The sequence below is a fragment of the Erpetoichthys calabaricus genome, chromosome 4, assembly GCF_900747795.2.
Source record: "Erpetoichthys calabaricus chromosome 4, fErpCal1.3, whole genome shotgun sequence".
NCBI lineage: Eukaryota > Metazoa > Chordata > Cladistia > Polypteriformes > Polypteridae > Erpetoichthys > Erpetoichthys calabaricus.
The window spans coordinates 3,046,780-3,068,741 of NC_041397.2; the positions used below are offsets into that span (position 1 = coordinate 3,046,780).

Genomic DNA, 21,962 nt, shown 5'->3' on the forward strand with positions numbered 1-21,962 from the left:
ATACAGTTATTGGTATTTTGTGAGTTAAATACTTATAATCATCTGCGGTGGGCTGGCGCCCTGCCTGGGGTCTGCTTCCTGCTTTGCGTCCTGTGTTGGCTGGGATTGGCTCCAGCAGACCCCCGCAACCCTGCAGTTAGGATATAGTGGGTTGGATAATGGATGGATAGATGGATACTTATAATCATTACAGGTAATAATGTTTTTTCTGCTTTCTCGATAGATAGATAGATAGATAGATAGATAAGATAGATAGATAGATAGATAGATAGATAGATAGATAGATAGATAGATAGATAGATAGATAGATAGATAGATAGATAGATAGATTTTAGTTTTAGTATAGTCGGCAGGATTATTAAATTACATAGATGTGAAAGGCACTATATAATAGATAGATATGAAAGGCGCTATATGATAGTTAGGAAAGACTATATAATAGATAGATAGGTCGGCAAGATTATTAAATTACATAAATAGATAGATGTAAAAGGTACTACATAATAGATAAAATAGATGTGAAAGACACCATATAATAGATAGATGTGAAAAGCACTTTATAATAGATAGATAGATATGAAAGGCACTATATAATAGAAAGATTGATAGACATTTTAATTTTAGTATAGTTGGCAGGATAATTAAATTACATAAATAGATAGATGTGAAAGGCGCAATATAATAGATAGATAGATGTGAAAGGCGCAATATGAGAGTTAGGAAAGACTATATAATAGATAGATTGTGTGGTGGGCGACTGAGTCCCATGCCCAGCCGGGACACCCCTTCTATATATGTTCCAGGGGAGCAACCATGGGCGTCTCATTATCTCCCCCAGGACACTTGGTGGCAGCATCCCTGGCTGACAACGGTGCTTCATTTTCCCCACAGGGTTCCATGGGAGATGGAGTTAAATTACATAAATAGATAGATGTGAAAGGCACTATATAACAGATAGCTAGATGTGAAAGGTACTATGTAATAGATGTGACACGCGCTATATGATAGATATTTTAATTTTAGTATAGTTGGCAGGATCATTAAATTACATAGACAGGTGTGAAAGGCACTATATAATTAATAGATAGATAGATAGATAGATAGATAGATAGATAGATAGATAGATAGATAGATAGATAGATAGATAGATAGATAGATAGATAGATAGAACACTCTAGACGAGAACAGGCCATTCAGTCCCACAAAGCTCGCCAATCCTGTCCACTTATTTCTTCTAAAATAACATCAAGTCGAGTTTTGAAAGTCCCTAACGTCTTACTGTCCACCTCACTACCTGGTCGCTTATTCCAAGTGTCTGTCATTCTTTGTGTAAAGAAAAACTTCCTAATGTTTGTGTGACATTTCCCCTTCACAAGTTTCCAACTGTGTCCCCGTGTTCTTGGTGAACTCATTTTAAAGTCACCATCTTGATCCACTACACTAATCCCCTTGATCATTTTGCACACTTCAGTCAGGTCTCCTCTTCATCACTGTAAAGGCTCGGCTCTTTGAATCTCTCCTCATCACTCATCCCCTAGTCACTCTCCTTTTCTAGCACCACTATGTCTTAATCATCATCTCAATCAGTTTACGGTCACAGGAGTGCAAAGCAGAACCCAACCACAGACAAAACCAGCCAATCAAAGGACAGACTCGTACTCAGTCATAATGGGAAGGTTGCTCCATCAATCAATCAATAAAGAAATAATTAATATTTTCACCAGTAAATTAAACAAAATCCTTGGAAAAAAAATGCATTCTGAACAAGACACACAAAGATGCCAAAGACAAACATAAATAAAAATTTTATTTGTAAATATCTTGCACATTTTCATTCAAGTAGTTGATTGTTTTAAAAAGTAAAAGATCACAAGTTTGTTCAAAAGTGAGGCCTGTCAAAGTGAAGGATGGGAACACCGCTCTTGAGATATCAGAGACACAGATAACCTTAGCATGACAACACACACCTTACACTTCTTTACCTGCAAGGTCCTACATGGACTCCCATTAGAAATACAGTGCAAATGTTCTATGAAAGTTGAATCTGCCAGCGTCCAGCCCTCTTCAGATCGTCCATCGTAGTCTTTAGTCGTAATGTAGATTCTTGAAGTTTCCTGCACCAAAACGCTTTCTGTCTGAAAACCCGGGCATCTGCAATGGAAACATCATATGAACGTAACTTACTTCAAGTCAATAGGATCAAAATAACCAGGGAGGTCTAACTTCACATGTATTACGTTTGATGAAAGTGTTATTAAAAAATAGACTACAACTGCAAAGGCACTTTGACTTCTAAGGTTCTTTTTATATTGGCAGTTAAGTTAATCCTGGAAATGCCTAAATTGTTAGCCTTGACTTGCATGTACTCCATGACAGTCACTCATCACTAATATCACTAATATCCAGTCTGTTCTCTGTTCATCTATCACAGTCTGGTTTGGCTCAGCCACAAAACAGGACAGGAACAGACTTCAACGGACAGTCAGGATTGCAGAAAAAATCATTGGTGTTGATCTGCCCTCCATTCAAGACTTATACAGATCTCGAGTCAGGAAACGGGCAGAAAACATCATTGCAGACCCATCACACCCTGGTTACAACCTTTTTCAACTTCTTCCCTCTGGTAGGCGCTACAGAGCACTGTACGCCAAAACTACCAGACATGTGAACAGTTTCTTTCCTCAGGCCATCACTCTCATGAACACTTAAGTCAATCTCACAGCATCAGGGACAATACTAGGTAAAACCGGAGTCCAATTCCTTGTATGTGTACATATACTTGGCCAATAAAGCTGATTCTGATTCTGATTCTGATTCTGATATCAGAAGCAGACAAATCAAATCAAGCACATTGGCCAAGAACACCTTTACAGGGGACAAGGGTCTATCGCTGCCCCAAATCAGAGCAATAGAGTCTGGCAACTTCAGCTTTAAAACCAAAGCTGGGGCGAGAAGACGGCACTTCATTACAGCGCTGCACAATTCTAACAGAACGAGCCTCAGCCTGCACCTCAACCAACATAACAGACACTCCAACAAGGCCAGGGCGCTGTGTGTGAAAGAGCTAAACAAATCAGCAAGGACTCAGACAAACACACTGGGCAGAAGATATCAGTTAGCATGGCACGGTTCAGTGAAGCAACATTCAAACTTTACTGACGTATATTTCCAGAAAAACTTGGAGTCAAAGGAAGATGAAAAGATGCAACAAACAGCAAGCATCCCCCCCGAGTATAACCAGTACAGAGAGGTCCATGTAAGTCAAAGCGTCCATTTCTCTTAATCCAACTGACATTAATAGTAATTCTTTACTTTTATATTCAAAACACATCAGTGTGTGGGGAGCTGCTTTAACTTCCACAAATGTGTAGCATCAACCTAGATGATGTGATGGCAGCCATTTTCGCACCAGTGTGCTAACCACACATGAGCTGATAGGTGTTCAAAGGGTGAGAGAGACAGGGGATGATTGAGGGGGGGCTAGAATGACCAGGCTGTGGACATCGATATCCAGTTCTATCTTAGTACACATGACTCCCCAACAGATTCACCTCCCAGCACACTCACTGATCTTAAACTATGGATGTCAAACCCCTTTCTCAAACTTAATGCCAATAAAACTGAAGTGTTACTGGTAGGCCCAAACTCCCAGCTTTCTAAGGCACGGGTGTCGAACTCCAGTTCTGGAGGGCTGCAGTGGCTGCAGGTTTTCATTCTTCATTAATGACCAGTTTTTGCTGCTATTTAACTTCTTTTGCCTTAGTTTAAATTGACGTGACTCAGGACCCTTAGTTGTCTCTTTTTCCTTAATGAGCCGCCAAACAATAATGAGACACAAAATGAGCCGCCACAGGACCAGCTCACCTGTGGCCCGTCACACAATACCTGACAATCAAGAAAGGTGAAGGTCTCAGTAAGGTTGATCTCTCAGGTCACCAAACCATCTTGATGGTGTTCTTACATAAGAAAAAACAGAAAAATCAACAGTTTTGGAAATGTCTGCTGTGGCACAATGAGATCAGCAACAAGCCGTGGAATTAAATAACCGGCTTAATTAACAGCAAGAATTGGCTTCTCATTAAGAGACTGGTTGGAGTTTGAAGTCCCAGTTTAGCTGGTCTTCTGTCAGCTCATTTCACGTCTCATTTCTGTTTGGCTACCATTGACTGATGAAATGAGTCAATCCAGAGAACTGAATCCTTAAAAACAAGGCTATTAAAATGAAGGGGAAAGGAGTTAATTAGCAGTGAAAACTGGGCATTGATTAAGAAAAGGGTTAGAAAGGAAACCTGTAGCCACTGCAGCCCACCAGGCCTGGATTTCGTCATCCGTGGCTTATACTTTTCATTATAACAGCGATTATGTCATTACATATGCCAGGTGATTGTGCCCACCTGCTCAGATGCCTTTCCATGGCCCCCCAGAGTGCAGAGGAGAGGTGTTACAATGCAGTTCAGAGCCTAACACAAAACTCCTTAAGTGCAATTGGAGGTGGCTGGACATGTCGATGAGAGGCTGGTCTGCTGCATATGTATGAGGTTCATTAGCATAGTCCATATATGGTTGTTTCAGGGTGGAAACGGGCGGGGCTCGAGGTGCGTTCATATACGCCAGGAGTGTCGAACTCCTGGCCTGGAGGGCCGCAGTGGCTACAGGTTTTCATTCTAACCCTTTTCCTAATCAGTGAGTAGCTTTCACTGCTAATTAACTCCTTTTCCCTTCATTTTAATAGCCCTGTTTTTAAGGATTCAGTCCTCTGAATCGATTTGTTTCTTCATTAAATGGCAGCCAAACAGAAATGAGACGTGAAACGAGCCAACAGATGAGCAGCTAAACTGGGATTTCAAACTCCAACCAGTCTCTTAATGAGAAGCTGATTCTTGCTGTTAATTAAACCTGTTATTTAATTCCACGGCTTGTTGCTGCTCTCATTCTGCCACAGCAGACATTTCCAAATCTGTTGATTTTTGTGTTTTTTCTGTCATATGGTGGCTTGTTTGATGTCTCAGTATTGTTTGGCTACTAATTAAGGAAAAAGAGACGATTAAGGGGCCTGAGTCAAGTTAAATAAAACTAAAGCAAAAGAAGTTAATTAGCAGTTAAAACGGCTCACTAATGAAGAAGATGGTTAGAATGAAAACCTGCAGCCACTACGGCCCTCGAGGACCGGAGTCTGACACCTGTGATATACGCAGATGTGCAAGATGATTGTGATTTAGAAGGGGAAACTGCATAGAACTTTACAAATGCTAATTTTTTAAATATGATTTTTTTTTTGTCTTGGCACGTGCATTTTGTTGTTTTTTTGGCGTATCGTATCCACGCAAAGTTTTATAAATGAAACCCCTGGCCATTTTGTGATACCCGAAAAGCATTTTAAGATGTCAAGTTAATTTTCAGGTATCTCAAAATACACAGCTAAACTCATTTTAATCCAATTCAGGATCTAACCGTAGATGGATGTAAATTGAATTTTCTTGATGCCACAAAAACACACAGCTTTACCTTTTGGTTTCCTCTCCAGTGTTAATGACTTCAGTGTGCTCAAGCAAAAGAGCACAGTATGAGGTGTCAGCATTCTGTGTCAGATTGGAAATTGGTTTTAACACCCCCACAGTGCGTACGGATCAAGTGGCATGAAAAAAGTCTGCTGGAGAACACCTTTCACTGCCATTACAAGACTGGACAAAGACTGAGCAACAATGGTGAGAAGTTCCTTGATTTATTGATGGCTAAATTTATACTCATCTGACTCCTGACAGGATCATGAGGGTGTGTGCTTACGGTTATGAGTGACCACAAACTCACAATGTGGCGGGCAAGTAGTAAAGGCTCTCCAGTGCTTACTGCCTGCCGCAGGGTTTGAAAGCAAAACTATCGTACATGTCTCTATTATTAAAAAAAATCTCGGGACGAGACGTGACCATTTGAAGAGAGACACTTTCACGTCCTGCGAGACGGTCCAAGTCACGTCATACTTACAACCTTTGGAAGCAAGTCCCATGAGACAGTGACTTTTGCAAACAAGCCCATGGTCATCTAACCTCTCAGTTGTTGGAATGCTTTTGGCAGACAAACTTCCTGTGCTCTCAGCTCTTAAGCGAGGCTAGACGTTGTGCCAAGAGACTTAATCATGCCCGGGACCGGAAAAAGACAAAGTAGAACGTCGTAAAGAATTAAAAAACGTTGGTGCGATACACATGCAGAGCAGGTTAGAGGCAATGAAAGTGGGAAAATTCAAAAGTCTCAAAAAAATCTGAGTAAAGATCGCATTAGCGCAAACAAATGGAAAATATTACTCGGTGAAATAACGGAACAGCGAAAAGAGATTGAACAAGCGTCGCACAAGATGCAGATCACACAGCACAGCAGCAGCAAGCCAGCAACTGATCGAGCAAAGAGGAGGTAAATAAAACAACTGTATTTGTTTCCCATTGTATCACCGTTTAAGAGGGGTTTCGGTGGAGCGGCCGCATCTCCTTGGGGTGCATTCAGTCCCCCTCTTCACAACGGCGAGGTTGGCGAGTGAAGCCCCCTAATATCCCTATAAGCAAAACTCTAAAGAAACTAACCTGGTTTCCATCTCTGGTGAAGTACCGTTTTTCAATGACCTGAAAAATAAAACACGACAAGGTGACTCTACCAAACTATGAACACTGAAGAGAACGACATGAAGCAGATGAAAAGAAGAAAAACTTTCATATATTATTCTCAAACCCGGCAAATCCAACTCCAACAGGGATGGGGGTGCTGAAGTGTACCCCAGGCACAAGGCAGGAACACGACCCCTCTCCCAATGGAATTTATAGGCCTGGGCTTTCTCATAGGTACAGGTCCCAGATCTGTGTGAGAGTTTCAGGCCCAGGCCTACGTTGAGTTTTTAGACCTATTTTGCGCTTTAGGGTTAAATATCGTTCAATTTTTGTTACTGTCATTATACCATACAAAGCAAGGGTGATCAACGTCAGTCCTAGACGGCTGAAGCTTAGTTAGAAAACAATCCTTGCTGACAGCAAGTCTCATTTAATATCATGACTTGTGCGAACACTAGAGGGCACTGTCGCTCCTCAAACCCCAACAGACAGACACTGAGGACACAAATTAAAAATACCAAGAAGTCTTCACAGTGCTCTCCACCACCACAGCCACCAGTAAAGAAACAACACTGCCCACAATTATTTTTTTTCTCTCTCCTCCACACCTCCCAGCAAACTCTGTCCACCTTCCACCCGACTCTGGCTCATCGACTGGATTTAAGGTGGCCCTTTATATATTGTCCAACCCGGAAGTGCTTGTGCTCTTCCACCCACATGGCCTTCTAGCACTTCCAGGTCGGGCGGATACCTCGTGTCCTCCGGTGCATTCACAGCACCCAATGGGGCTGAGATACAGAACTCCAAGTTCTGGGGCACCGCTGTACTCCAAGGAAGCTGCCATTTGGATGGATGGATAGATAGATGAAAGGCACTATATGATAGATAGATAGATAGATAGATAGATAGATAGATAGATAGATAGATAGATAGATAGATAGATAGATAGATAGATAGATAGATAGATAGATAGGATACTTTATTAATCCCAATGGGAAATTCACAATAGCAGACAGGCTTGGGCAGATTTGTGGCAGATGAAATTTAATGTCAGTAAATGTAAAGTATTACACATAGGAAGTAAAAATTAGGTTAGGTTTGAATACACAATGGGCGGTCAGAAAATCGAGAGTCCACCTTATGAGCAGGATTTAGGAGTCATAGTGGACTCTAAGCTATCGACTTCCAGACAGTGTTCAGAAGCCATTAAGAAGGCTAACAGAATGTCAGGTTATATAGCGCCTTGATGTGTGGAGTACAAGTCACAGGAGGTTCTGCTCAAGCTTTATAACACACTGGTGAGGCCTCATCTGGATTCCTGGGTGCAGTTTGGGTCTCCAGACTACAAAAAGGACATAGCAGCACAGGAGAAAGTTCAGAGAAGAGCAACTCCGCTGATTCCAGGGCTACAGGGGATGAGTTATGAGGAAAGATTAAAAGAGCTGAGCCTTTACAGTTTAAGCAAAAGAAAATTAAGAGGTGACATGACTGAAGTGTTTAAAATTATCAAAGGAATTAGTCCAGTGGATCGAGACTGTTATTTTAAAATGAGTTCATCAAGAACACGGGGACACAGCTGGAAACTTGTGAAGGGTAAATTTCACACAAACATTAGGAAGTTTTTCTTTACACAAAGAATGATAGACACTTGGAATAAGCGACCAAGTAATGTGATAGACAGTAAGACGTTAGGGACTTTCAAAACTCAACTTGATGTTTTTTTGGAAGAAATAAGTGGAGAGGACTGGCGAGTTTTATTGGGCTGAATGGCCTGTCCTCGTCTCGAGTGTTCTAATGTTCTAATGTAATGTCTCAGGGGAGGCAGTGTCTTAAACAAGCCGCCTTCCCTCAACCTTCCACATCCTGGATGTCCCGGCTGGTTGGGGCTGCTGGGTGTCCCTTACACTTGTTAGTGTTATAACTCTGCAATGTCTGGTCATTCTAATGATATTATCCAAATTAATTGAAGTGTAAAACAGATGAGTAATTTTCAGTTCTTCACTTTCTGATCAGTTTCACCCAAGTATTTTATTAAACTAAATAGTAAAAGGAAACAAGTCAGATGGAGAACTGCTGGCTCCTTTGTCATTTGCATCTTATTGATAATAAGGAGCCATTAAAGACACTGAATGCAGCTGTTTAAGACCGAAATGAGCGAATAAGGGTGCAAAAATGAAGAAGGAAAATGTCACTTGAGCAATAAGTGCTTCATCAGCAATACAGGACTTCTCATGAAGTAACTGGGCTAGAAGAAAAACCTGCTGCCACTGTGGCACACCGGGACCACCGACAGTGCTCCTCACTGATTTAAAGGGTCTCCGTCTTAAATAGCAAATCAATGAAATGCATTTAATTAGCAGCAACAACTGGTCACTAAGTAAGAAAATGGATAGAATGAAAACCTGTAGCCACTGTGGCGCTCCAGGATCAGAGTTGGGCACCCATGCCTTGCAGCAGAGAAAAATGCAATTCTACTTGTATTGGTGCACAAGATTGAACCCATTTTCATACAAAAAGTAGCTCAAAGTGCTTTACATAATGAAGAAAAATAAAAGACAAAATAAGAAATTAAAATTAGACAACATTAATTAACATAGAATAAGAGTAAGGTCTGATGGCCAGGGTGGACAGAAAAAACAAAAAAAAGCTCCAGATGGCTGGAGAAAAAAATAAAATCTGCAGGGGTTCAAAGGCCACGAGACCACCCAGTCCCCTCTGGGCATTCCACCTAACATAAATGAAATAGTCCTCTTTGTAGTTAGGGTTCTCACGGAGTCACTTGATGCTGATGGTCATACAGACGTCTGCCTTTTAATCCATCCATCATTTTTGGAACATCATGGTACTTAGAGTAGATGGTGGTCGCCGAATATACTCGCCCCCTGCGTGCTGGCAAATTGCACTGAGGAGCAACTTTAGCTGGTTGCGGAGTTCAACGAATGTACGTCGCCGCATACATTCGACTTCGGCGTGCTTCCAGATTGCACTGGAAACCGACTCTAGCAAGTTGCGGCGGTTTAAGGGTTTAGTGAATATAATTTCAGTTATGTTTGCTAACGTGTTTGGCGCTATACTGTAGTAAACGAGTGAAAAGGAGTAGCTGAGCCATCCTAGTTTTTTGTCTTCTTTTTTCATATAATATTTGAGTTCATATGAATAGTAAACTCTCTCTAACTAACGTTAGGTAACTTGTGTTTGGGAGTATATCAGTAATTAGCTACAACACTTTTCCTTCAGAGTGTGATGATTAAAACATCTTTCTCTGTCTGCAAAATCATTCTTGTGTATTCCTGCTACCTCTACTCCCTCTGAGCGAATCTTCTCAGCAGCTGGGAACATCGTCTCAAAGAAGAGAGCCAGCCTCACACCAGAGCACGTCGAAATGCTCACGTCCCTGCACTGCCATCAGAAATATAGGAACTGAATCTTTTATAAACTTTAAGACACACCAGTGGCCATTTTTGGTTAAGTTAAATGCACTTTTTTTGTTTAAAGACTATGAGCACTTTAGTTTGTATTGTTTAATGTATTTCTTTTTTATTGTGATGGTCACACTAATATAAAACATCTGATTATTTTCAAATTAATGTTTCACTGGTTGTTATTTTAATTTGATTATTATTCAGTTCAGTCGTGTTAATGCAGAGACATTAGGGTGACATTCACAGGTGGACAGACGTGAGCAGATGAGGTAAGACGTGCACTGGAGCCCAGAACAGGCTGTGCAAACACAACTCACAGGCATCAAAATAGTCAGGCATGAAATAATCATGACTAATCGTTAAAAAAATTGAACGATTAGCCGACTACCAAAATAATCATTAGTTGCAGCCCTAAAAGCAGTGCTTCCCAAACTTGGTCCTGGGGACCCACAGTGGCTGCAGGTTTTTGTTCAAACCAGATTCATATTCAGTGATAACATCTGATAACAATGATCACATTTAAATTGCTGGTATTGTTTTCTCTTATTCTACATTTAGAAAAGCACAGCAGCATGGATTTTGACATTTATAAGACATTCAGAAACATTTCTGCTTTTGCTATAGATTTAAATGCTTAACTCTCTCTTGTTGATTTCATTCTATTTTGCCCTTTCTCTGTGCAGTTCTCCCCCTTCGTTGTACCTTATTAATGATGACTAAAAAAGAGCAGAGCAGACCCCCAGGCAAATAACACTGAATAATCAAAGGCCGCAACTACTCTAGCGTCAGACCCACTACTTAGTAAGAGTAATTAAACAATTAGAACACCTGGAAAAGTAAAATGAAAATCAAGATGAAAATATTGTTAAAAAGAACAAAACACATTATTCCCATATAACTGCTTAGTACATTTTAATTTTTTTTTGCCAAACTTATTTTTCTAAGTTCTATATTGTTCCCAAAACACAGAATCTGACAAATAACACATCACTTTAATTAGCACAGGAGTCCAATTAAAAACAGAAGCCGGTTGGAACAAAAACCTGCAGCCACAGGGGGTCCGAGTTTGGGAAGCGCTGCTCTAAAGTGTTACCGTTGCATGTATACCGGATATCCGATGTTCTTTTTATTGCCAACTCTGCCAGGCAGCAGACACTTCGTGTTTATGTGTCTCATGTGTGCCAGGCTGCACTGCACTTTTCTATCATCTTCTTCTACCCAGCCACCAGTTTTCATTTGTCACTAGATCTTCCCTAATTCTACAGTTCCATGAAGTAATCCATAAAACCTTAAAAGTAAAAGAGCAAATGAGCTGAATAATACAGACGAGTAGATTTAAAAGAGACAATTACAGGTACATGGAGGATCGCAGGAATCATGGGAAAGAGGGGTCCTTTCATCGGATTGGCTGGCCCAGCGCTGTTTGAGACATGGAATGGCCAAATGGGGGAGGCAGCTTGATGGATGAGGTCTCCAGGACTTTAAATATATCCAAATCTTCGTATGTGATATCATTTACTGTTAAATTCTGCTCCATACTTCTAAAATGTTTATTTTTATACTGTATTAAGGATTTGTTCTGTTCTGTGTATTGTATTGTATTGACCCCCTTCTTTTTGACACCCACTGCATGCCCAACCTACCTCTCTCCTTGAACTGCCTTTCCCAAGGTTTCTTCCATTTTTTCCCTACAAGGGTTTTTTTGGGAGTTTTTTCTTGTCTTCTTAGAGGGTCAAGGCTGGGGGGCTGTCAAGAGGCAGGGCCTGTTAAAGCCCTTTGCGGCACTTCTTGTGTGATTTTGGGCTACACACAAATAAATTGTATTGTATTGTATTGTACAGCCACACCTTGATACTCAATATTATTATTTCAGTTCTAGCTATAGGAAGACAGCTGGTACGTAGAACAGTACCTAAGGGCCTAGCTGACACCATGCTGAAAGAACTGAAGCAAACAACAGCTGGTCTTAAAGCGCCAGTGGCAGTACTCGTAATACTGTCACGTGTACGGAGTACAGTGAGATTTCTATTCAGCAACTTGGCAACACCTGATGGGGTGCCAGCTCATTCATTTTGCTGGTTTATGTCTTATTTACCAGCCCTGTTTAGAGAAGGTTATGTATATCTGATGAAAAAGCACAAACATACTGAATGAATGAACAGGAAAACATGAACTGTGTCTGCTGTCTCTCTGGTCCATAGGTGATCTCCTTTTATAATGAAAACACACACGCAAAAGTACAAATGCTTACCTTATCAAAAAACTTGCTCAGCTTGACAGCATTTGATGAACCTGCAGCTAAATATCTGGGGTTTGTACAGTCCTGAAAGGAAAAAAAAATTATAGGTATATGTAAGATAAAAATGCAAACTGAGTCTCCGATTTTTAGAATTTAAGGCAGTGTGGTGTAATGGCTGAGGCGCTGGATTGTAAGCTCCCAAGGCTGCTTGGTCAGGCCTCATCTCCATCTGACGAGATACTCAACCTGTGTATGCAAATAATTGCACTGTATCCCTTTAACTGCAAAGCCCCTTAGGTTTGTGGTTCACAATAGAAAGGCACTATATAAAATAAAAGTTGTTTGTGTTAGGTATTTTCACGCAGTACATACAAGATTTTGGCAGATTACGTTTTTCTCTCATATGTCATAGCCATGCATACCAATCTGACTGGCTGCTCTCGATGGCCTAGTGTCAGGACCTGGGGGTGCATGCATGAGTGTGCCCTTTTATGGACTGGCACACTTTCTAGGCATTTTGTCCTGCATTGCCAGGGTAGACTCTGTCCTCTGCAAGCCTCAGTAGGTTAAAATGGATGGATTTTCTTATTACATGAGAGCAGGAGCTTCGTTCTCGAAGTAACAGACTCTCTTTCAGTCTTGGTTTAAGCAGGGCTCCATTCCAAAGTTTTGTTTCTTGCCCTTTTTGTTGTTTATTATGTTTTTTATTGTGCCTCATTTTATTAAATTCATTTTTATTTCTTGTTGTATTGTGTTGTTTTTAAATTAGTGTTTCATTTTCTTGTTTAGGGTAAAACAGCAGTAGCACTGCTGCCTTATAGTTGGGAAATCAGGATTCATGTCCTGGGTCCTCCCTGTGTGGGATTTGCATGTTCTCTTCGTGTCTGTGTGGGTTCACAATGGGTGCTCTGGTTTCCTCTCACTGTCCAAAAACATGTACAGTGCATCCGGAAAGTATTCCCAGCGCTTCATCACTTTTTCCACATTTTGTTATGTTACAGCCTTATTCCAAAATGGATTAAATTAATTTTTTCCTCAGAATTCTACACACAACACCCCATAATGACAACGTGAAAAAAGTTTACTTGAGGTTTTTGCATATTTATTAAAAATAAAAAAAATTGAGAAATCCCATGTCCATAAGTATTGACAGCCTTTGCCATGAAGCTCAAAATTGAGCTCAGGTGCATCCTGTTTCCCCTGATCATCCTTGAGATGTTTCTGCAGCTTCATTGGAGTCCACCTGTGGTAAATTCAGTTGACTGGACATGATTTGGAAAGGCACACACCTGTCTATAGAAGGTCCCACAGTTGACAGTTCATTTCAGAGCACAAACCAAGCATGAAGTCAAAGGAATTGTCTGTAGACCTCCAAGACAGGATTGTCTCGAGGCACAAATCTGGGGAAGGTTACAGAAAAATTTCTGCTGCTTTGAAGGTCCCAATGAGCACAGTGGCCTCCATCATCCATAAGTGGAAGAAGTTCGAAACCACCAGGACTCTTCCTAGAGCTGGCCAGCCATCTAAACTGATTGATCGGTGGAGAAGGGCCTTAGTCAGGGAGGTGACCAAGAACCCGATGGTCACTCTGTCAGAGCTCCAGAGGTCCTCTGTGGAGAGAGGAGAACCTTCCAGAAAGACAACCATCTCTGCAGCGATACACCAATCAGGCCTGTATGGTAGAGTGGCCAGACGGAAGCCACTCCTTAGTAAAAGGCACATGGCAGCCCGCCTGGAGTTTGCCAAACGGCACCTGAAGGACTCTCAGACCATGAGAAAGAAAATTCTCTGGTCTGATGAGGCAAAGATTGAACTCTTTGGTGTGTATGCCAGGCGTCACGTTTGGAGGAAACCAGGCACCGCTCATCACCAGGCCAATACCATCCCTACAGTGAAGCATGGTGGTGGGGATGTTTTTCAGCGGCAGGGACTTGGAAACTAGTCAGGATAAAGGGAAAGATGACTGCAGCAATGTACAGAGACATCCTGGATGAAAACCTGCTCCAGAGCGCTCTTGACCTCAGACTGGGGCAACGGTTCATCTTTCAGCAGGACAACGACCCTAAGCACACAGCCAAGATATCAAACGAGTGGCTTCAGGACAACTCTGTGAATGTCCTTGAGTGGCCCAGCCAGAGCCCAGACTTGAATCTGATTGAACATCTCTGGAGAGATCTTAAAATGGCTGTGCACCGACGCTTCCCATCCAACCTGATGGAGCTTGAGAGGTGCTGCAAAGAGGAATGGGCCAAACTGGCCAAGGATAGGTGTGCCAAGCTTGTGGTATCATATTCAACAAGACTTGAGGCTGGAATTGCTGCCAAAGGTACATCGACAAAGTATTGAGCAAAGGCTGTGAATACTTATGGACATGGGATTTCTCAGTTTATTTATTTTTAATAAATTTGCAAAAACCTCAAGTAAACGTTTTTCACGTTGTCATTATGGGGTGTTGTGTGTAGAATTCTGAGGAAAAAAATGAATTTAATCCATTATGGAATAAGGCTGTAACATAGCAAAATGTGGAAAAAGTGATGTGCTGTGAATACTTTCTGGATGCACTGTAGGTTAGGCGGATTGGTGAAACTAAATTGAACAAAGTGTATGTCTTTGCGTTCACCCTATGATGGACCTGCGTCCTTGTCTAGAGAGCGTTCTGGTCTTGCCCCCTTGTGCTTGCTAGGAGAGGCTCCAGCAGCCCCACCACCTTGCTCAGGATAAAGAGAGTTTAAAAAATGGGCAGACAGATGGGTTTTCTTGTTTATTAATCATTTCACATTTTTCTTTTTGTTGCTGCAGGTTAATTCTGTCACTTACACTGCACAACAAAGTTTTTGCTTCTTGAACACTGATGGGTGTTTCTTATAGATTTTTGGGTGCTGATCACGAATATCACATCAAAATGTGCCCATCACATGCCATTTCAGTTTTGTCCCGATTTTCTCTTATATTTGTATCCAAACATTTCCACTCCCATAAGTGACTTATCAACAACGGTTTGTGCAGCCTGGGCATGGAATCCCAGGAATCCCATGGAATCAGAGCCGTTCTGTGGAAGTTGACATCCTGGCCAGGTCTGAAGGAGCTTGACGCTGTCTCAGGGTGCTATAAAGGTGGCTGGCATACACCGATCCGGCTCATTTGGTTAATATAGATAGTCAGTGTGTATGTAGAGTATCAGTATAGTAAACTAGAGTATCTGTAGTAATTTAACAGTAAGTAAGCTTGATGCTATAGACGTTTTGGTGTCTCATCAAATGTCATAACAGCCACGATACATTCTGCTATATCTGTGGTGAATATACACTTGTGCCTCAGAGACGTTGGATGACTGCTCTTGTGAAGAAAGCTTATCATCTGTATTCCGGCTGGTGATCAAGACAAGGAATGGCCGCCTCACATTTGCTGTGCGACATGTGCTGTCAGTCTGAGAGTCTGGCTCAGAGGCACTCGTAAGATGATGCCGTTTGCTGTTCCAATGATATGGCGAGAACAGAAAGACCATGTGACAGACTGTTACTTCTGTTTGACTAATGGGTCTGGTTTCTCTGTCAAAACAAGAAGTCAATTGAATATCCTAATCTGCCTTCAGCAATGAGACCCGTGCCACATGATGACAGTCTTCCAATTGTGAAACCACCAGAGGACTGGACCTTAGACGAACCCAGTGAAGAAACTGCAGTGCAGGGTACTGACAGTGACATTGACCCGGATTTTGAACCGCGCTCATCAGGTGATCCACATCTGATAACACAGTCCGAATTGAATGATTTGGTCAGAGATTTGGGTCTGTCAAAAGCAAAAGCCGAGCTGCTGGGTTCAAGACTGCCGGAATGGTGTTTGCTGTCACCAGGTATGAAAATTTCTGTGTTTCGAGGCCGACATCATGATATAACCAAATTTTTTGTACAAGCTGAAAGTCTCTGTTTCTGTTGTGACATTGAAAGATTGTTCTCGGCCTTGGGTTGTGATCACAACAGAAGAGTGGCATCTCTTCATTGATACGTCAATGTTAAGCCTGAAAACTGTTCTGCTACACAATGGTAATGTTTATCCTTCAGTACCTGTTAGCTATGCAGCACATATGAAAGAAACGTATTAGAATATGGAACTGTGGCTGAAGCACGTCCAGCATAGCATGTACAACTGGAAGATCTGTGGAGATCTTACAGTCGTTGCTCTGTTACTAGGACTGCAGCTCGGCTATACAAAGTACTGTTGTCTCATCTGTGAATGGGACAGCCGTGCCAAAGAGTTGACAGAACTGGCCACTCAGTAAAAAGTTAGTTTCAGGACAGAAAAATGTGGCACATGAATCGCTTGTCGACCTGGCAAAGATATTTTTGTCTCCTCTTCACATAAAACTGGGACTCATTAAGTATTTCGTGAAAGTACTGAACAAGGAAGGCGAAGGTTTTTGTTATTCAACACGGATGTTCTCAAGAATAACTGACGCCAACATCAAAGAGGGCGTTTTTGTTGGCCCCCAGATCAAACATGTTATGAGTGACAAGCGGTTTGAAGATCTGTTAGTTGGGCCTGGAAAGCCTTCAAAGACGTTGTTGACAATTTTCTGGGCAATTACAGAGCCCCAAAGTACATAGTAGACAAACTTCTCAAAGCATACAAGACAACGAAGTGCAACATGTCACTCAAGATTCATTTCCTCCACTCACACTTGAACTTCTTCCCTGCAAATCTCAGTGCTGTCAGTGACGAACGCAGTGAAAGGTTTCACCAGGACATTGCTACGATGGAGAGACAATACCAGGGCAACTGGAATCCATCAATTCTTGCTGACTACTGTTGAACACTGCAACGTGATGCACCAGACATTGAATACAAAAGAAAATCAGGAACAAAACACTTTGAATTCTGTTGAATGTAACAGCTTATGTGAAACACAAATGTAACTAAATACGTTATTGTCAGTAAACATATAAATGTCGATTTCTCAGAGTTCCTACGTGATGCAGTAAAACCAAAACTATATTTATGCATACCCAGTAGGTACCGGTCACAATCAGCAGGAAGCAAGACTTTTCAAAAAAAATTGTTGTGCAGTGTTATTGTTCTTTCTTTTTATATACTGAAATCAAGGGGACCGGCTCCTCTGAGGCTGCCAATGTGGCTACCTGAGGCCTTTTCTAAAATCTTCTATACCACAGACTGGCGCTGAGACGTTGGCTCCTGCTTGTGCTTCTCTTGCTCAGCACCTGGAATTCTTTTGTTAAAGATTTTGTAAATATCACTTTCATAATTTGGTTTTGAATACCAGGCTCTGGTTTCCGGATTTGATTTTTGTGTTTTGATTTTGTATGGTTTTAGTTTGCCTCTCAGGAGGCAACGTCTTGTAGTTCGAATTTAATTGCTTTCACTTACAGTTCTTCCATTTTGTCCTTTTTGTATCATAATTATTTTTTTTTTTTTAAACATTTCTCCTCTCACACTGGGATTTATAAGTCCAGGCCTCTTCTATAAATGCAGGCCCCAGACAAACATGAACAATTTCAAGATCAGGCCTATTTTGAGTTTTGAGGCCTAGTTTGTGAATATAGACCTTTGTTTTATTGTTTTTTGGCACCAAGAGGATAACACTTTCTAGAATGTCTAGGCTTGAACTAATGTTTTGAAATATAAGTGAAATCAATCAATCACGCAATCAAACTGGCAAACAGCAACACTGAATGGTAAGGCTCTTCCAAAGATTTTGCTCAGTAACATATTTTATAAATTTAGTTTTATATATTTGAACTACAAAATGTTGAATTTGATCAGAAACACTTAAATAAACCAACAATGGTTTAGGTGTAAATCAGGTGAGGCAGTGGCTGAACGACTGCATGCAAGTTTGACCACCATGAAACAAACAAGAGCAGCACAAAAATGAAAAAGTGCAGCTCAGGTCTAAAGTACAACTCTGACAGGCTACGGGAAATCAGCTTCTTTAACTTCACAGGAAAACGAGGAATGGAGGAAGCAATTGCAGGTCTTCAAAAGTCGAAGAGTCATCTACCAAATCAACCCATAAGACTTCCTTCAAATAAACAGAGAATCACACTAAAAAGTACATTCAAGTTTTTCACTACTGTAAAGAGATCAATCTGCTAATGAGCTTGATGAACTGAAAATTCTCTTTTCTGCAAAAACTCTTATGTTCCACTGTTAAAGGTTTTACTTGAGTGTCATACACTTTATTACATATAGCAAAGAGCTGTGGGAATTTGGAACAAACTACTATACAAAGGAATGTAGCTGAAGCACAAACCTAAACGGACTTTGTCTTTGTGGTCTTCATCTTCTTAGTGCCTTACCTTCTAGTCAGTTGATGTGACTGACAGATTGAATTTGACCTAATGTTGGGTCAGACTTTGGCTTATGATGGGAACATGTTCCTGTAAAATACCAGTTCTCATCTTGAGTTCTTACACTTGAGAAAATATCCGAATACAAACAGCTAATTACAGAAGAAAACAGATTAGAGAGATAATGTGAAAGGCACTATATACAGTCATATGAAAAAGTTTGGGAATCCTTCTCAGCCTACATAATAATTGACTCTACTTTTAACAGTAAAGATAACAGTGGTATGTCTTTCATTTCCTAGGAGTACTGCGGTGTTTTCTGAACAAAGATTTTTAGTGACGCAGTATTTAGTTGTATAAAATTAAATCAAATGTGAAAAACTGGCTGTGCACAAATGTGGGTCCCCTTGTCATTATGCGGATTTGAATGCCTGTCACTGCTCAATGCTGATTACTTGGTGTGATGAGCTTGTTAAGCCTTGACCTTCATAGACAGGTGTGTCTAATCATGAGATATAAAGGTATTTAAGGTGGTCAATTACAAGTTGGGCTTCCTTCCCTTTGACTCTCCTCTGAAGAGTGACAGCATGGGATCCTCAAAGCAACTCTCCAAAGATCTGAAAACAAAGATTGTTGAGTCTCCTGGTTTAGGGGAAGGCTACAAAAAGCCATCTCAGAGGTTTAAACTGTCAGTTTCTGTAACTGTAAGGAATGGAATCAGGAAATGGAAGGCCACAGGCACAGTTGCTGTTAAACCAGCAGGTCTGGTAGGCCAAGACAAATACAGGAGCGGCATATGAGCAGGATTGTGGGAATGGTTACAGATAACCCATAGATTACCTCCAAAGAACTGCAAGAACATCTTGCTGCAGATGGTGTATCTGTACATCATTCTACAATTCAACGCAATTTGCACAAAGAACATCTGTATGGCAGGGTGATGAGAGAGAAGCCCTTTCTGCACTCACGCCATGAGCAGAGTCGCTTGTTGTATGTAAATGCTCATTTAGACAAGCCAGATTCATTTGGGAACAAAGTGCTTTGGACTGATGAGACAAAAATTGAGTTATTTGGTCAAAACAAAAAGCGCTTTGCATGGCGGAAGAAGAAAACCGCATTCCAAAAAAAACACCTGCTACCTACTGTCAAATGTGGTGGAGGTTCCATCATGCTGTGGGGCTGTGTGGCCAGTTCAGGGACTGGGGCCCTTGTTAAAGTCAAGGGTCGGATGCATTCAACCCAATATCAACAAATTCTTCAGGATAATGTTCAAGCATCAGTCACAAAGTTGAAGTTACTTATGCAGGGGTTGGATATTCCAACAAGACAACGACCCAAAACACAGTTGGAAATCTACAAAGCCATTCATGCAGAGGGAGAAGTACAATGTCCTGGAATGGCCGTCACAGTCCCCTGACTGAAATATCATCGAAAATCTATGGGATGATTTGAAGCAGGCTGTCCATCAAATTGAACTGAACTGGAGAGATTTTGTATGAAGAATGGTGAACAATACCTCCATCCAGAATCAGACAGTCATCAGAGGCTATAGGAGGACAGCGTCTAGAGGCCAAAAGGAGGCTCAACTAAGTATTGATGTCATATCTCTGTTGGGGTGCCCACATTTATGCACCTGTCTAATTTTGTTATGATGCATATTGCATATTTTCTGTTAATCCAATAAACTTAATGTCACTGCTGAAATACTGCTGTGTCCATAAGGCATGTCAGATATTACAAGGAAGTTCAGCCAATGAGAAACAAAAAGCCAAAGAATTAAGAGGGGTTCCCAAACTTTTTCATATGACTGTAATAGATAGATAGATATATAATATGAAAGGCACAATATAAAAAATAGATAGAGTACCAGATTGATTTCTTCAGCATTAAAATCTTCTGCCAGGAAAGCTGTCCTTGTCAATACTTCATTCCGTTTATTTTCTGGAATCTGGTCAAATTTGGTACCAATCACCAGTAGAGGGATCTGGTTGTCAGCAAACTGCTCCCTGTCATAGTCACTGACAAAATAAAACAGAAACTGCTATGGATGATTAAGAACAGATACAATAAACGTAACATTTTAGACTTGAATTGACATTTTCTTTTTAATCAGAGACATCCACAAAGTTTCCTTATATTTAAAAGGGTACAAGTCATATAAAGTACGGCCTTGGTTTTGATCTTGGCAGAAGCCACATTGCTAAGTGAACCCTGGACCTCTGCAATATCTCTTTGGTCCTGGATGTTGTCTCTTCAATGGAGGATAATACAAGGATTCCATCTTAGAGGTCGATGAGATTAAAGAATAAGAAGATAAGCAAAGAATCCACTGGCAGGCTATAAGTCTAGGATTACTGAACATTCCTATAGTGTGCAATGGACCAAAATGAAAACACCTCCACAGCTTGTCTTAATAGGACATCATTCAGACCATCAATCAATCTGCATTCACATGGAGGGATTCTGTTTTGAGTTTTTTGATCACCAATATAGTTTTAAAAGTAATTATTAACTGTCTGGACTACTATAATATACTATCATCTTCATATTTCTTTGTGGATTCTGTATGACACTGGTTGTCAACTTTTTATGCTGCAACCACGTCGATTTTTCTTTTTCATTTGCTACTGTGTTCAGGTGTCCAATAGTCAATGCATTATATATCAGGCCTCTCAACTTGGCTCTCTGTGCTACACGTCAGTGCAGGCACAGGGTGGCTTTGGAGCCATTAGCAACAAGCTGTGGATTTTGCCTAACTTCGGTTTGTTTTTGGGTGAGCAGATACAGGATATCTGCAGTTTGTGCTCATCCCCTCCAGTTTTTCTGAGGTGTATGATAGATAGATAGATAGATAGATAGATAGATAGATAGATAGATAGATAGATAGATAGATAGATAGATGTGAAAGGCACTATATAATGATATAGATAGATAGATAGATAGATAGATAGATAGATAGATAGATAGATAGATAGATAGATAGATAGATAGATAGATAATCCAAGGGGAAATTCACATACTCCAGCAGCAAACTGATAAAAACTATATTAAATGAAAAGAATGATATCAATGCAGGTATATCAGACAGTAACTTTGAATAATGTTAACGTTTACCCCCCCCCACCCCACCGGGTGGAATTGAAGAGTCGCATAGTGTGGTGGAGGAACGATCTCCTCAGTCTGTCAGTGGAGCAGGACGGTGACAGCAGTCTGTCGCTGAAGCTGCTCCTCTGTCTGGAGATGATCCTGTTCAGTCGATTCTCCATGATTGACAGGAGTCTGCTCAGCGCCCGTTGCTCTGCCACAGATGTCAAACTGTCCAGCTTAGTGCCTACAATCGAGCCTACTTTCCTCACCAGTTTGTCCAGGTGTGAGGCGTCCCTTTTCTTTATGCTGCCTCCCC

The 21,962-nt window shown here is 41.0% G+C and overlaps 1 protein-coding gene across 1 annotated transcript in view; it reads right to left on the reverse strand.

The window, feature by feature from the left end:
* Positions 1-1,792: 1,792 nt before the first annotated feature.
* Positions 1,793-21,962, reverse strand: part of rabl3 (RAB, member of RAS oncogene family-like 3) — a 43,514-nt gene continuing 23,344 nt past the window's right edge. The window contains exons 5-8 of the mRNA XM_028799229.2: positions 20,427-20,577; positions 12,267-12,338; positions 6,573-6,611; positions 1,793-2,151 (exon numbers count right to left, since the gene is read on the reverse strand). Of these exons, the coding sequence (XP_028655062.1) occupies positions 2,086-2,151; positions 6,573-6,611; positions 12,267-12,338; positions 20,427-20,577 (328 nt within the window). The 3' untranslated portion in view covers positions 1,793-2,085. The remainder of the gene's footprint in view (positions 2,152-6,572; positions 6,612-12,266; positions 12,339-20,426; positions 20,578-21,962) is intronic.